The sequence below is a fragment of the Scaptodrosophila lebanonensis genome, unplaced genomic scaffold, assembly GCF_003285725.1.
Source record: "Scaptodrosophila lebanonensis strain 11010-0011.00,11010-0021.00 unplaced genomic scaffold, SlebRS2 tig00000053-arrow-pilon, whole genome shotgun sequence".
In the NCBI taxonomy this organism is placed as follows: domain Eukaryota; kingdom Metazoa; phylum Arthropoda; class Insecta; order Diptera; family Drosophilidae; genus Scaptodrosophila; species Scaptodrosophila lebanonensis.
This window is the reverse complement of record NW_022060548.1, coordinates 1913823-1931274: the sequence shown is the minus strand read 5'-3', so window position 1 is coordinate 1931274 and position 17452 is coordinate 1913823. Positions and strand designations below refer to the sequence as shown.

The 17452-nt window shown below is 37.2% G+C and overlaps 3 protein-coding genes across 3 annotated transcripts; 2 read left to right on the top strand and 1 right to left on the bottom strand.

Moving 5' to 3' along the window:
• Positions 1 to 317: 317 nt before the first annotated feature.
• On the bottom strand, positions 318 to 3388 carry LOC115624366 (Hermansky-Pudlak syndrome 5 protein homolog). The gene is made up of 3 exons (XM_030519026.1): positions 3172 to 3388; positions 2599 to 3105; positions 318 to 2538 (listed from the first exon to the last, which is right to left on the bottom strand). Exons 1-3 carry the CDS (start codon positions 3247 to 3249, stop codon positions 610 to 612), a joined length of 2514 nt encoding a protein of 837 aa, XP_030374886.1. The 5' UTR covers positions 3250 to 3388; the 3' UTR covers positions 318 to 609.
• Positions 3389 to 4125: 737 nt separating this feature from the next.
• LOC115623478 (dual specificity mitogen-activated protein kinase kinase 4) lies at positions 4126 to 6929 on the top strand. The gene is made up of 5 exons (XM_030517846.1): positions 4126 to 4578; positions 4751 to 5568; positions 5630 to 5770; positions 5835 to 5920; positions 6499 to 6929. The coding sequence occupies exons 1-5, from the start codon at positions 4548 to 4550 to the stop codon at positions 6671 to 6673; spliced, it is 1251 nt and encodes a 416-aa protein (XP_030373706.1). The 5' UTR covers positions 4126 to 4547; the 3' UTR covers positions 6674 to 6929.
• A 4157-nt stretch (positions 6930 to 11086) lies between these two features.
• On the top strand, positions 11087 to 15409 carry LOC115624036 (probable cytochrome P450 313b1). The gene is made up of 7 exons (XM_030518614.1): positions 11087 to 11257; positions 11312 to 11509; positions 11571 to 11762; positions 11871 to 11940; positions 12821 to 12947; positions 13641 to 13877; positions 14768 to 15409. Exons 1-7 carry the CDS (start codon positions 11104 to 11106, stop codon positions 15353 to 15355), a joined length of 1566 nt encoding a protein of 521 aa, XP_030374474.1. The 5' UTR covers positions 11087 to 11103; the 3' UTR covers positions 15356 to 15409.
• Positions 15410 to 17452: the final 2043 nt, after the last annotated feature.

Here is a 17452-nt window from a genome sequence, read left to right as displayed (position 1 = left end):
AATCAACGCTACACTGTGTCGTATTGGTTATTCAGCTGTCCAGTCCAGGGCTGCCAGATCGGTGTGACGGCGGCGGCCGTTAATGTCACTTTAATTTCTGTTCTTGCTCCTCTTCCTTTGTTGATATATGCTTTAAGATAATGGGCGCAGCTCGCTTTTTATGCTGTTAGTTTGTTCATGGAAGAGAAACGTTGCTTTGCAGTTTCAATTTTGTATCAATAAGGCCAAAATTTAGAGTGTTCTATGAGATGTGTAAGATTGTTTAAATTTTTTTTAGGCTCTGTGTGACACTATGAAGCAAAACTCAAAGGCATAAATGCATTTATGAATGTAATTTACAACAGTTAAGGTATTTATATATAGTGTGTGTACATAGAGTAAATACATGTCACATGTACTTATATATGGGTGTATATATAGAATAAATGCTTTTGGTATTGGCTTTAGCAAGATTATATGGATTCTGATTTCTGGAATGTAACTGCAAATACTTCAACAATAAATACAAGAGTATATAGTTATACAATCGCTGTGTGTAAATATATATGTATATATATAACGTCCACTGGTCCTCAGCTAGTTCTTTGAAATTACTAATCATAATCAATTTTAACCCTTCAGCAGACAACGCGTGTAAAACTCACGATCGATGGCATCATTTGGTATATAGGAGCTCCATTTGAATATAAGTGCGAGTATATCTGTTGCAGTCAGATAATCCAATGCAATGTTGAGAAAACAGTTCCATGTGTAGAAGAAATGACGCGTCATTTGCTCCATATTGCTAACACACTCACAATTGACGCACATAACCCGACCGCGCTGCAGCTCCACGAATTGCTCAAAACATCGCGCCCAGCCGCCCACTTGAAAATGTCGGCCTACTTCCAATAATAGTTCAGGCTGTCCGTAATTCAGCACAATCGGCAATACCTTTTCCAGATTGTGCTCTGCCAAATAGAATTTAGCCAGAACATCCAGCAGAGCGGGCACAGCGGATAGAACGTCGAAGCATTTTAGCTGCTCGTTCCGTGACCAGAAATAACGAAGGAGCACTGCACCCAAATCATGATATAGACACGTGTTGTCAAATCTCATTGGAAATTCACAATTCTGACAGCGCACAATGTCCGCTCCTTCGTTCAGCAACACAAAGCCATTGGCTATATAGTCCCTTGTGGCATCATCGACTTCCCATATAAGCTCAGAATTAAAATAGTCAAAGTACATCTCATAGCAATTTCGTTGGGCTTGCTCCTTGCTGTCGCCATGCTCCATCATCACTTTGGCGAGCTTGTCTAGCAATGCTATCAGCTCATTGGCCGCGTACTGGTCAAAGACATCGCGATAGCGTTCAACGCAGCGCATATTGCTGAACTTCGTGCTCTTGTAAATCAAATAGAGATTATATATGGTCTTTTGCTCTGGACTTATGTGTGGTGCAGAGAGCGGTGGGGCCCGTTTTGAGGTGCGCACCACAATTTCCTCATCCTCATCGGGGCCAGATTCGAGTTCGTAACGTGCCTTAACGTCCTTGAAGGGCAACGAACGTTCGCTGGCCGGTATAAGTTCGCGGACCAGTTGCTGTTGCTCGTCTGCGAAAATGTTGAATTTGTATTTTATGATATTTTTGCCAAATTTGCCCGTGACCGTCAGTAGCGCGTCCTTAAAGTGTCCGGATTTGGGTGCCTGTTTCAAATTATCGCAAAACGCATTCTCCAGCACATAGACGCCTTTGGGTGGTGCAGGTGGTGGTGGGGCTACTGCTGGACAACAAACAACACCAACGCCACTGCCACTGCGCTCGGTAGTTGCCGAGCTTCCTCCCGAGCTCTGCGTATCTCCAGCACTACCTGTACACTGAGAGATGGCATCAAAGATTACGGATATATCGTTGAGCAGCTCATATTCTTGGCGCTCGATGAGTAATTGCTTCAGCTGATTCAGGACTTTAAGCTCATAATTCTCACGTGCCTTGTCCGCAAAGTACTTGACATGCTTACGCATGAGAAGGGCGCATTCGAGTAGCTTGGACTGTTGAACGAGATGGCAGGCGTGCGCTTGAAGTGTCTGCAATTGGACGCTATAGAGCGATCCTGTCTGAGTGAAGACAAATATATTCGAGCCGGCAATACGGCAGTCCACAATGCGTTCGAACTGATTGCACCAGAGAACGACACGGGAGTTGCGTACATCGAATATGTAGAGACCAAGTTCTGTGAATGCCAACAAAAAGTCCTGCAAAAAGCGCTGCACTTTGCCAAATTGTAGATGCTGCGGCTGATAGTCCAACACCTCATCATTCTGCTCATCTGTGTCCGCGTCTGCATCACTGTTGCTACTGGGCTTGTGGATTTTGGTCGGCGGTGTGGCCAATGAGGATTTAAATTGATGCGTTTGCAGCACTTCTCCCTCAAAGTCCACCTCCCAGATGCGTGTGCCTGGTCGAGCGCAATAGATGCGAGAGGGCTGCACAGATTCGTGAGGAGACATGAAGAAGCAGGCGCCATAGGCGCCATCACGTGGACGGTTGCCAATCTTTAAATTGAAAATTGGTTTCGTAAAAGACTGTAATCAACACTTGTAAGTGTGTCTCACCTGTTTGTACTCCTCATACTCTGTATTACAGAGTATACATTTGCTGCAGTTGGATACTAGCAGTAGCGTCTCAAAGTCATCGATTTGCACAATAGGGGACTCCAGAAACAGCAAGGGATGCACACTCATATTCAGTAGCAAACTGTGGCCAATGAACGAGGAGAGCAACACCAGATTCACTTGTCCGCGTGTGTCACCATAATAGAACTGTTTCTCATCCTGCGTCCAATGGATGCAGCTTACTTGGACCGATTGATCGCTGCTCAAGTGCGTGACAATCACCTGCGGCGAGATCTGGGCTGACAGATTTACTGCATAGACACAAATGAGCGAACGTTGCGTTGCAAATGCTACATATTTCTCGTTTGAAGAAATGGCCAAATGGCTGATACTGCCATGTTTGTTGGGTATGAGGTGCAGGAATTTCCCCACGCGATTAAACAAATAAAGCGATCCGGACGTGGCTCCAAATATAATGAAATTTTCCGATATGTCGAAGCAGGTGTACTAGATGCGTTACAAGATATTGTGAAATTAAATATGCAAGGCGTATTCGACATTACAACAACTTACCTTAATACGATTGTGTTTCAGGGGCTGGTGGAGCGCCGAATAATCAATAAAGTTAGCCAGGCAATAGGCATCGGCCATGTTGTAGCTTTTCCGTTTGCAGAAGATAGACGGCAAATAATTCTAAAATTCCCCGCACTTTTACATGTTTAAATGAACAATAAATATAAAGAGATTTTGTTTTATTAAGACTATTTATTTTTTTCGTGATTGCATTGCAGTGTTTGCTGCTGCAGATGTTTACAGATGTTTGCAGGTGGAGTGTTGGTAATCGCCTTCAGCTGCAGATTATTATCAGAAATAATCGTTGCTATCAGTGCTTTTCTCACTTTTTTCTTTAAATTTAGTACACACCGAAAAGAAAAAACAGGCGAAGAATAATAGTGTTTTTTTTATTCAGTTGATAGAGCGACCATTTTAAAAAAATGAACAATTAAATTAGAATTCCGGAAAAGCGCTAAAACTTAAAGCATCACAGCATCTGAATAGTTACATGTCAAAAACCCGTGATCAATCAAAATCAGTTGTGTACATTTATATATGAAGAAAGTTGAGATTTTCGATTGTTTTGGTGATACACATATTTATTTATTACTGCCTAGTTGCACATTACTAAATTTATTCCGATATATTGTATAGTTTTTCTGACTTACCCTAACTGCAAAATAATTGCATATTGAAATCATAGCAATCAAATAATTTCTTATTTCATTATCAAATAATTTCGTATATCGTGAGTGGCAGAAAGAAAATAGCTAAAATTGGTTTCTGTGCGTGGTTGATCTCGCAATGTTGATTTATATGCAGGAACTCCCTTTAAAGAAAATCATGGCTATGCTGTTATTAACAGTATAATATATAGTTTAATAGTAAAATGCATGGAAAGATAGGGAATAACGTGATCCGACACCACATAACAAAGCAGCCAAAATTCGAATAACGACATTTAGGGAGATTCACGAGTCAGAGTGCGTGACACTGGCAAGCAGTCCCTGATAACTTAGGGCAATCGGGAAATTAATGCGTCGCATGAATAATCGATATTCCGATGCATCGGTGTTTTACTTACACCACTAAAATTTTTCGTTATTTATGTAAAAACAGGATCGAAATGTGTACGCCGCAGTTTAACAATTAGTTGAGTTCTACACTCAAATAAACACATAACGGTCTGCGAGCCACCAAGGGGTGGGTTATTGTTTTCGATTTTCGGTGCATTCGTGCGAAAATAATTCCGGCCTAGAGCGGCTGCTGCTGCTGTTGTTGTTACTGTTGTGTGCGACGTGGGCGCGCCCACTGAAAAAATCCAACTGACGGACGTCCTTTGGCAATAGTAATAGCATCAATACTCAGGGGGTACCAAACGAAAAACGGACACAATGGCCGAGAGACCGAAAAATTTGTTTGCAAGTGAGTAATGCCAAAAAAAAAACTACCCACGCATACACAACACGCACACACACACATATATATATATATACACATATACTGGTACTGACGCACGCTAGTTGGGACATTAGGTTGTGATAACGAACGTAAATACATAAATTACTTTACACACTGCACTTATCTTTCAACACAGCTGGACCCAGCCGCGCGCGAGACCCACCTGATCAGCTAAATTTTAACAATCTAACCATACGTCATCCGCCCTCGTCTACATCCTCAACATCGTCAGGTTCCACATCGTCAGGCTCAAGTTCCTCATCGCAACACAACAATGTGGCGTTGCGTTTCGGCCAACCGACGCTACCGGCGCCGCCAGTTTCTCAAAGTAGTGGCAACTCAACTGCCACGGATAGGCACCGGGAGCGCATACGTCAGCAGGCCTGCGGAAAACTTCAGTTTGGGGAAGGAGCCGCCAATACACATCATTTTACATCGGATGATCTCGAAGACTTGGGTGAGATTGGACGCGGCGCTTTCGGTGCTGTGAATAAAATGATATTCAAGGATTTGGGAAAAGTCATGGCAGTAAAGCGAATACGCTCCACCGTAGACGAGAAGGAACAGAAACAGCTGCTCATGGATCTCGAAGTGGTTATGAAGTCGAATGAATGCAACTACATTGTGCAGTTCTACGGTGCACTGTTCAAGGAAGGCGACTGCTGGATATGTATGGAGCTGATGGACACATCGCTGGACAAGTTCTACAAATATATATATGAGAAGAAACAACGGCACATACCAGAATCCATACTGGCCAAGATCACAGTGGCCACGGTGAATGCGTTAAACTATCTTAAGGAGAAGCTTAAGATCATCCATCGTGACGTGAAGCCAAGCAATATTCTGTTGCATCGGCGCGGTGACATAAAGCTTTGTGATTTCGGCATTTCGGGCCAGCTGGTCGACTCGATTGCCAAAACCAAAGACGCGGGTTGCAGGCCTTATATGGCGGTGAGTTCAAGTTGTAAAGAAGGCAATTAAGACGACTCTATAAAAAATACTTTTCTTGCAGCCGGAACGTATCGATCCGGAGCGTGCCAAGGGCTATGACGTGCGCAGCGATGTTTGGTCTTTAGGTATCACCCTAATGGAGGTGGCTACGGGCACATTTCCCTATCGCAAATGGGACTCGGTGTTTGAGCAGTTGTGTCAGGTATGTAAAAGATAAATACAAACCTAATTCTTTCTAAGAATCTATCCATCTGTTTCGTATCTAGGTTGTGCAAGGTGAACCGCCACGTCTGCAGACATCCTACAATGGCATGGAGTTCTCCAAGGAATTTGTTGATTTTGTGAATACTTGGTAATTACATTAACAGAAAACACATATACATTTTTATAATTAGATAACCAAATTACTTCCTTTATTCCGAGATAAGATTTCCTCAGTTTTATAGCGAAAGTCACAAGATCTGATTGTAAATTCTATTGTAATGTCCCCATTACACAACCTAATACTTTATCTCCTGTTCTTTTGGCATCATATGACAATCTATATTATTTATTAGAATATTTATCTTGTTTATTATTTGATTCGTCATTTCCTGTCACCATTTTATGCGGTTTTTAGTCGAATTGGTTCAAATTTTCTTCGAATCTCTTATATGTGAAATGTAAAATCATGAATAATTAAATTATTTTTTAAATTTTCATGACAAAAGTTTAATTGGAAGCAAATTTTACCCGAACATTTTTCAATATGTTTAAAAATAACGTCGTATATTTAACTTTGACAAGATTTTAAAATTTGTCATACATGTTAAAGGGTGGCAAGGAGAGATTATTCGGAAGATAAATTAAATTAGTCTCTAAAAAATTCTTTACTTACTCGAAAGCGTAAATCAAATTGTTTATAATTGTAAATTGCCTTATCTTTGACAGTCTCATTAAGAAGGAGAGCGACCGTCCGAAGTACAGCCGTCTGCTCGAGATGCCATTCATACAGCGCGGGGAGAACAGTCACACCGATGTTGCAGTTTATGTCACCGATGTGCTGGAATCGATGGAGAAGGACGGCATAACGCAGTTCACGGCAAATCAGCCGGCAGAGAGTTAATCAACTAAATCGATGAAACTGAAGCAAGTCATAAATTAAACTAAGCTAAATGCGTTAAGCAAACCCAAAAGCAAACTAAGCGTAAAGTTGTACGAGTATGTGTAGTGCATAGATAAAAGCAAAACATAAATTGTTGTCTACTTTGTAGCATTGTAGTGAACGTAGTGCGTATTTTGTTAAAACAAGAAACCATACAAAAAATTGTGTAAAGTTTTATATACATACATATATAAATATAAAAAAGAAGCAGAGGAAATTATTTAATTTTTTAGCTGCAAAGAAAAAACAATGTGAAACTGTAAGTTTTGTGCATCATCAAAATGTGAAACCTGAAAAGCAAAATTCCGATATTGTTTGTAAAAAGAAAGTTTTTGTTTAGGAAAAGTTAAGATGAGCAAGTAGCAAGGAGCGGGAGAAAGAGAGTTGTAGACATCAAAACATAATACCTTCCTAAGTTAGTCAGTTAGCATTTTAAATTTGATTTTTATAATTGTTACAAATACCGGAGTACAGACACATGTACTGTTGCTCTACAAAAGAACATAAAAAAGGAGAAAAAAATACATAATGCATTTTCAGTAAGCAACGCCAACAGTAAAAACAAAGCAATATTTTCAATACTTTTTGAATATGTTTTTGACATTTTTTAAAATATAAAATAATACAACATAGACAAAATGCCTACACAATTTTAAACTGGCATGGAATGTTAACTAAAAACACCAATTAAGCAAATAGTCTTAAATAAAGCAAAGCAAGCAACAAGCTTCACTTACTTTATTATTATTTTATTATTAAAATAAAATTTATGTATTTTTTTATACCTTTTCTTTGCCTAAATGATAGTGAAAAGCTTTAACACATGCCAAGTAGCGTGCATGTGCCCAAAATTTTTAAGTGCGCTGCATTTCTTACTTTTATTTTTGTATAAATTGTAGTAGAATTATGCTATTAAACATAATATACATAAACAATTTTTAACATGTAACTGAAATTATTAGACACCACACACACACTCACACACACGCAAATACGCACGTTTTTAATGCGTAGAAACTAGATTTAAAAAAAATTACAAATTATTTAGTAAAAATGCATAAGTTAAAAAATAAAACAAAAATTAAAAACTAAACACATACAACATACAAACATGCAAAGTGAATGTGGTATGAAAAAAGCAAAAATAAATGTATTGTGCCTAAGTATAAACAAAATATTTTAAACAAATCAATCAATTACATTTTTTAGTCATAATAATAAGTAATATAATATAAAAAAATTACGTAAATAAATTCGAGGCCCGAAATTGTTAGTGGCAGCTTAAACTAAGCGTCAACATTTTTTGTTTAAAGCCCAACCATATACCCACACCTTTCAAAAGACAAACACACACACCTGTCTAAAAACTCACACACCTGCCTAAAAATACATAAACACAGACACTGCGATGTATTTCCACACCGTCTGAGCAACCAAGCCATGCCAATTTTTTATTCTTTTTTGAAAATATTTATGCAAGCGCATATGTGAGAAAGCAAAGTTTATTTTATATATACTCTATATATATATATATATGTATATGAATGTTTAAAGAACAAAATCAGCTAAAACCACGCAGCGTCCACTTTTTGCAACAAGAAAAACCAAGATCTACTAAAATTTTAATGCAATGCAGTTCATCTGAAGACATTTTTATGATTGCTATGATTTTTGTTTATTTTGCCGAGCGTCAATGTGAAATTTAGTAAATAAGCTAAATAAATTGCAAATAATGAAGGAAATATTTTTCTAATAAGCATTAAAAACAAAAACTTAAACATAAAATCATTTCCAAATGTAAACTTTCTAACAATTAAACAAATGTCATTCAAACTATGCAAAAAAGTTGTTTAAAAAAAAAAAAACAAAAAACAAAATACATACAGCAATCAGAATTTTATATGACAAACATGTAATTATAATACTAAAAACGCTAAATATTATTCGGAAGCGTATAATATTGTACAACTAAATGGAAATGGAAGGCAATGCAATCGTTGAGTGCGTCAGTCGTCAATATTTTTTCGACAATAAAAGGTGTATGTGTAATTTTTTAAAAACTGAGAAGTGCTTAGGAGATACATACGAGTACATGTATGTTGAGTATAAAGGCTATTGCTAAACTACAGATATTCAAGCAAATACTATATAGTATCAGAAATCAAATAAAATATGAACATTCGCATAACGTAGTTAAAACGAGCGTATTAATTAAATATTCGCCCAAATAAGTAAAAACACCAATCCTCTCTACTAATTGACTTCCACTGTTGCACATTTGAAATGATTTACGAAATTTTCGATCGCCTTTTTAATCCAAAAAGTCAATAAATACGCGTATTTTGAAACAACTACAACTAACCAAAGTGTTACAACTACGTCCAGCCCAGGTTTGCCATTGCATGTAAGAGCTGTTTGTGAAGCTGTTTTTGGAAACCCGGGCATATTTGCAAGCTTTTAACAATAGCATAAAATCCGAATCCGAATCGTCGTGATTAACTACAGGGTGCGATTTGTATATCAAGGCTAGCGTGGACTTTTTGCTGTCTACACAGATCAGCCCAAATATACAATATACGAGTATAGTATATATATATAGCACTAGCGCATAACTTTAAACAAGCAAACTAAGTAGCTATACAAATTATCCGGCTTCTATTTCTCAACTCTAATAAATAAAACGATAAAGTGCATAAACTAACTAAATATAATAAAGGAAACATCACAAAGAACAAGAAAAAACAAAACCTATTAAAAAATAAACGGCAAAAGACAAGAAAAGCTAACTTATAAAGATAATAATAAAGATATATACTGTTAAACAATTGAATAAAATTGTAAAAAGAAACACAAAAAAAAAAGGAATAGCGAATAAAACCTACAATGAAAAGCAATTTTTTCGTACTATTTATTTTCGAGTAATAAACTAATATTAGGGTTTTTATATATTTCGCAAATACGTATACTATATTTTTATGAAAAATATCTTTTAATAACAAATTACTCCGCAGTGGGATCGGCTATGGTGTTGGCCATGAATCGTAAACTAGTGCAGATACGAATCTCCTTGGTTGGAGCGTCCCACCTAAGGAGTTTTTACTTTAAATTTTACTTTTAACAGAGAGACAGACTACTGCTTAATTTTTCATTTTTAAAGGTACATCCATGCTGCTACATATTGCAATGAAAATAAAAGAGAATTGAAATGGATATTTTCATCTACATCCAAAATAAGTATTTGAATACAAATCACTCTTCAGTTAGTGTCTGATTTACAATAAAAAGTTGAAAAAGTTCGAGAGCTTTAGCAATGGTGGGCATAAGGAAAAAGAACCTTTCACTTACACACTAAATAAAGTTTTCTAGTCCAAGAGTTTGCGGATTTTAGAGACGAAATACTAAAAAGTAGATTTGAATCTGATGGGGGAATTCTCTAGGGGTACGAATTAAAATCAAAGAACATCGGCATTTTATTAATAAATATATTTTATTTAATGAATTCATTGAAATGAAAAAAATAATTTTTTTTATTTATTTATTTTCTTTAGCTATTTTGTATTTTGTTAGGGCCACAAACTTCTAAAAAAAGAAGAAACAATCGAATTTCCACCAAGAACAAACAAATCTTTAGCATTTCTTTTAGCTTACTGAGTCACAACGTTTTTCGCTCGCCCCCACAAACACCTGAAATGTGAGTTTAAATATTTTATTGACTTAAGTCGTTTATGCTTGTACATTTTTCCTAAAGCATGAGTTTATTTCCGATTAAAGTGTTGAGCAATGCAGCCATTTAACGAATAAAGGCAATGAAATACATGAGTATTGACCATATTTAATATTTTGGTCTGGGTAGCTATGCGACAGCGACCTTACACCGCACAAACAATACAACGTACGCACATATGAGTATTTATATCAGATAAATCCACACACAACTTGACACTGGGCCGACAATTAAATAAACAAACATTGATTGAACATACATAGGCCTAGTATCGCACTTACCTGCATGTTGTGGGCGATATGTGTATTTTCTGGTGCTGGCTGGTTGTCTGACTGGCTCACTGACTGGCCCTCTACTCGTATTTGTCTATTGCATGGGCATTGTTGACTTACTGCCATAATTTGGATGGGTACGCAGTCGGCATGGGAATGCGACCCATTAGCATTGGGACGTGAGGCGCCTGCAAAGAGTCGCATTTGCGGTCCACAAATGCGTAATTAGCTCTCCGTCTTTTCGATGGCTATACAAAACTCAATGAATTTGCAGTAGCAGGTGGTATGGATCCGAGTTTCGGGGTCTCAGTATTAGTCGGAACGCTGCGCGTAAAGCATTTCTCCGTTGCGCTTGCCGGGTGGCGGGACCCCAAACGAAAATCAAGTTCAACGACATGTTGGCGCTCATTGTATTAACCAGCTGGCTGCTATTGTTATGGCTCTATTTTCTCTGGACACGTCGGCGTTATTATAAAGCCGCCTGGCAATTGCGTGGACCCATTGGGCTGCCGTTCATTGGCATGGGACCGCAGATGATGAATCCTGAGAGTAAGATGACTTGTAGAGTCTATAGAGGCGAAGATTTGAGTAATTTTTGCACAGCTTTTTTGCAGTACTTGGAACGCACCTCATATAAGTACAAAGCGCCATTTATATCTTGGATGGGAACAAAGTGTTTTCTTTACATAAACGATCCACAGTCTGTGGAAACGATTTTTAATTCATCCCACTGTACAAACAAGGGAGATTTCTATCGCTTCATGAGCTCCGCCATTGGCGATGGACTCTTTACATCGAGCTGTAAGCGACACTCGAAAGACAAATTGGCAGCTTTATCTCAAGATCTTTATTTCCTCAAAAGCACCACGTTGGCACAAACATCGACGTCTCATCAATCCCGCCTTCAGTCGTCAGATTTTGTGCAACTTTTTGCCAATTTTCAATGCTGAAGCGGATGTTTTGCTCGACAAACTACAAACGGAGGGTGTAGAGCAGGGCAAGCATCTGGAGATCTATCAGATATTGAAGAAAATTGTGCTGGAGGCAGCTTGTCGTAAGTTGAAGAAAGATTAAATAAGTAGCTTAATAAGACTTGAAAAATGAATGACAGATTTACAATTTAGAAAGTTTTAAGCTTAACACTTTGCGGCTTCATTTGCAGAAACAACTATGGGCAAGAAAATGAATTTTCAGCATGACGGTTCAACGGCAATCTTTGAGGCCTACAATGGGTAAGTGTGGTCGTCAAGATTAATATTTTTATATACACGTACTTGTATATCTCTGTTGTTACTTTAAAAAATCGAAGCCAATTATTTTTTCATTCTACGTTGGGGAACATTTGTAAACTATAGAATAAAGGTTATTAAAATAATATTAAAACAAACTGAGCAGTTGGTGTAAAGGTTTTACTTTTGTGTTGTTGCAAATTATTTTAAATGTTGACCAAATTTTTCTGAATGAATTTATGAATTAAAATTTTGTAGCCATCTTTATTCAAATACATCATTTGTTCTATTTAATATTTCCTCTTTTACGCATTTATTGACGTAGTTTTTGCAATGAACTCATTGGCATTTGGCTAAAAAAAATGTACGTGTCTTGAATATTTCGGTACTATTTAAAAAAATAATATTCATTCATCCCATCTATCAGATCAGGTACTATATGTGAATGTATATATGTATGTACATATGTATTTTCAATGTAGCCGACAGCTGGCTGTTTTGAATGCAAGTCACAAGCCATTTTTGTTATCTATTCTCGATTTTCACTTCAGGCATAGAAGAAAGGAAGAAACAAACAGCCACGTCAGGAGTAGCACTCACTTTGTCTTACCTATTAGCTAATTACAATCTTGCAGCTTTTCTGCCCACTGAGTCATGGCTAATGCATTGCGACAAGCGTTCGCAGTGTGTGTGTGTGTGGGTGTGTGTGTGGTGGTGGTGGAGCATGCAAATTCCCAGGACTACGGCACCAGACCAGCTCAGTGGCGAATGTTCCTTTCCCTCCCACTGAATTGTTTGCTGAGTGTTTGCTACCATTTCCTTCCTTTTTCAACTACATCTTCCTTTCTTCTTGTTTAAAATTTTGCTCCCGCCTCGTCCTTAGCATCACTGAGGTCTGCGTGAAGCGCATGCTGTCGCCATGGCTTTATCCTGACGCTCTGTATCGACGCTCGCGGCTCTTTGTGCGACAACAAAAGGTGGTCGGCGTGCTCTTTGGTTTCGTGGAACAAGTAAGTGGTGCAAGCATTCATCCTTGTTCTCCTTTTACAGACACTGGCGTATCATTTTAATGGTACTGGGTACTGGTTTCCCATCTACAAGTGTAAATATATATTTTAAAAAAATAATCAAAAGTAATGCAGTTTTTGAAAGTGCAAACATTGCAAAGGGAAATAGTTTTAAAAATATGATAGTGTAGATAATTGCAGAGTGAAGAAATTTTGACCTATTTAAAAAGAAGGCCATCTAGAAATTTGCTCTTCGTTTAGATTTTGATCTGTTTCTCATTTATTTTATTTAATTTAATTTAATTTTAAATTTAGAATACTATCGAGAATGTATTCTCAAAATGTCTAATATAGATTTTGGAGTCAATTGGATATTTCGACTCAAAATTCGAAATAACTTGGCACTTTAATCCATTTATGTAATATTCCTCAGCTTTTATTATAATTCTAAGCTCTATTTAGAATTTAAAAAAAGCTGAGGAATATTATACAAATGGATTAAAGTGAAGCGCTATTTGAAAATTATGGAATATATTTTTATCCTTTGCGTAAAGGAGTCTTTATTTATCAGTTATGCTAAACGTTTTTAATAAAATTCCTTTTCTATGGTAAGTAATGAACACTTGTGAGTATATTTAAGTTATCGCTGGTGTACGAATTTTTTACACTCTCACCATGTTGTACACTTCCTTTCAGCTACTGGAGTTGGGAGGCGTCGTGGCAAGTCAAACAACTTCGACACAATTGCAGTCGGTGGGTGTGGCTGAACAGCTGCAGCCCCAGTCCGAAACAGATGTCAATGACGAGGACATGGAAGCGCACATGTCGCGCAAGTCAAAGTCCATTTTCATCGAGCAAGTGCGGGAGCATGTGGAGCGGGGACAGCTCAGTTGGCAGGATGTGCGCGACGAGGCAAATGTGACCATTGCAGCGGTACGTAAAAAAAACTTGTAACTATATTCTCGGCAGATAGTAGAAAGTCGAGGAATATGTGATTAAAATGTGATAAAAACAAATACACTCAGAAAACATATGTTCTCAAGTCTGTCCGAAAGGCATCTTAAAATGTAGAAAAGGGTTATGTCTACTTTCTTTATGAAAGTAATAAGCAATAATAGAAACTAATATTTAAATATTTAAGAATGTATTTTCTTGATATTAGAACTTTCACTGTAACAGATTTAAAAAATTAAATTTAATAGCAGCTGATGAATTTTAAATTTGAAAAAAATTATGAGACAGTCGAATAGCTTCAATTTCCATACATTTTAAATTCTACAAGTTGTATCAATTTTAGAAAATTTGTTTTGTGTTAGAAACAAATTTATATAATCTGGGAATTAATCTGTGAATGAATAGCAAAATTCATATTTTTCATTTAATGTTAACATTCAATTTTATTGAAGAATTTAAAACAGGACGTATTTTGTTAAATCCTTTTATAAACATCGCAATAATACAAGTTGTTAACTATTCCTCGGGTTTTTAAAATAAATGCCTGCTAAAAATGTTAGAATGCAAAAATGTATGTAATTAAAATTACTTTTAGAATTTGGCCTAACATCTGACTCATTTTATTTTGAAGATTTTTTCAATTAAAAATTTTGTAATAGAGCAGAAAAATAATCAAAAATATTTAGCTTCCACGAGTCTATTGAATAGTGTTAAAAGATTTAAATATTAGTGAACATATTACGAGAAAACAATTTATTTAAATACGCAATTTGTATTAAAATAATTACCATTAACTAATTATAAGTTCTGTTGCATCTTATTCAAGCATTTCATTACTTAAAGGAGACAAACTTCTATACATTTTTTAGACATTTGAGACCACCTCGACGGCGCTGTACTTTGCGATTCTCTGTCTGGCCATGCATCCGGAGTTTCAGGATAAATTGCACAACGAACTGGTCACGCTGCTGCCCAGCAATGGACACATCACGCAGGAGCAGCTAGAACGGCTCAGCTACACGGAAATGGTAATCAACGAGGCAATGCGACTGTTTGCTCCGGTGCCGATGGTGTTGCGTCGTGCCGGTCAGGATATCCGATTAAGACGGGAGGATGGGGAGTACGAGGTGCCACGTGGCGTACAGATCGGCATCGACATCTACAACATGCAACGTGATGTGCGCATTTGGGGGCCCTTGGCACGCACATACAATCCGGATGCACATTTCGGGCCACAGGCACCGGCCCATCATCCCTTCGCCTTTGTGCCCTTCACCAAGGGCCTACGAATGTGCATTGGCTATCGGTATGCGCTGCTGCTAATGAAATTGCTGCTGGCCAAAATATTCCGACAGTATCGCATCAGCACCGAGGCGCGCATGGAGGAGCTAATTGTGAAGGGCACCATATCGTTGAAGTTGCGAAATTATCCGCTATGCCGTGTAGAAGCCAGATAGCCAAGAGCCTCTGTGCTTTATTGAAATAAAACATGCGAATTTGCCGACAACCAAGATACATCTCGAATTCACTTTTCTGGCCAGTCTCTCACGGAATGTGTGAGCAATTGGGCTCGAAATTATTGGATAGCTGCACGTTTTTCCGTGCTCTTCCTTAGATAGTTGGCAGATGGAACTTTTAATTACACTGTTAATTGCTTGTGTCATGCACTGAACTCACAAAATAGCTTAAATTTTAAAGCTTAAATTAATTTAGAACTCTCATTTATAATTTTGGAAATACGTTTTACAGCTTTTGAGTGGGATGAGCTTCTAGAAACCATTAAGAAATTGGTTTATAAAAATCAAATGGAGTTTTCAAATTTGGCTTTTACAGTTGCGTGCTGATGTTGTACGAAATTCATTTCTATCATTTGTTATGCAGGCGATTTCTATATCTAAGATTGATAAAATATCTTGCCTAAAATATAGCTTCAGCTCTGGCAATAAACAAATAAATATCTTTTTACAAATTAATTCGAATAAAAAGAAATCTGTTTACAGTGAATAACAACTAATGTTCTTGAAATAAAATTAAACTCTTCTAAAATCGACTTACCTAATCTAAAAATATTTATATATTTGAAAGGTTATTTATACTTATATTTTAAAAGGGCAATTGAAACTAATATAGGTATCAGTATAATTATTTTTAATAGTAGAAGCTCGTATGAAAAGTCACTGCCAACTTATAATGTCTTTTGTGCCCCAATTTCAAAAGATATGAGAAATGAGGGAAAAAATTGCATTGTGCTTAAAGAGATTAATAGATCAGTGATAAAAGATATTAAAAAGGATTTAAAAAGGAATGAAGTAAAAAAGTTTAAATTAGCCATGTTGGTACAGAAAAAAATATTATCTTGACCTTATTATGAATGTTAGCTTTTGAGAAATCAGTATGAATTCTCTAGCTTTAATTCAATTTCTTAAGTACTCCTTAATCTGCCCTCGCCCATATGTTGTACAGTCAGCAGTTTATTTTGAATTTCACTTGAGCTGCTGTGTTATCAGCTTACACCACTGTGATACCTCGACAGCACCCGAGTGCCACTTCTAATTTTCCAATTAAAAATGTCATTTTTGTAGAATTTTCTTCTAGAAAATTGAATTTGCGCAAACTTGCGCAATAATTTACTTTGCCAGAGTGTTGCGCAAGCTGCCGTTCTTATCTGCTTTCACCTGCTCGCCTCTTGGGGACTCTGGGACACAAACTGGTAGCTGGAAAATGGTACTAAATGGTGTGGGAGCTTTTACTTTTCTCCCTAATACTGCAACAACTTGCTGCTTCTCAATGTGCCCGCTGTGCCCATTGCGTATACGTAATTGATTGAATTGCAAATGCAACAAACTGCCAAAGTGGTAAAACGCTTGGGACATTGAAAGTGGCAGCAAGTATGCACAAATTGCTCATCTTTGTTTACCTGTAAGTGAAACGGCAGAGACCTCTTTGGAGCCATGGCCCCGAGTCTCACACTCCACTGCATATTAATCAATGGGGCTGTCAGAAAGTTGTCGTTATCGATGTCTCGAGGCGTTTGCCTTGCAACCAATTTGACACAATTATGGTTTCTTTGAATTCGACTCAACGCATTTCAATTTCAATTTTATATTACATATCATTATAACGCACGAGTATAGTATTTCTTTCATGTGCACGGAAAAGTCGGACAGCTAGACAGACGGAGACAGTGAAGTTGAATACACGCTGACTGCTGTAAATGAATAAATTGCCGTTTTTGAATGCGATTCCTCAATTGGGGTACCCATCAGCCCCTCAACAGCTCATCCCCTTCAGACATCGTTCAGTCACAGACGTTCGCTATGCCAATGCAGCTGAAGAAATTTGAGAACTACAAGTATGTACTTAATTGTAAGAATCTTAAGTGCTTAAATAAATATCACATACGAAAGTGATAGCCTTTTGCACAACACAATTATATTTAAGTTTACCATAAATTTAACTGTAACTGAAAAATAAATTTAATGTCAATGTGAATCTATAGTTAGAAATGAATAGCTGTTGACCTAATTTATTAAATAAGGATATTATTTAAATTA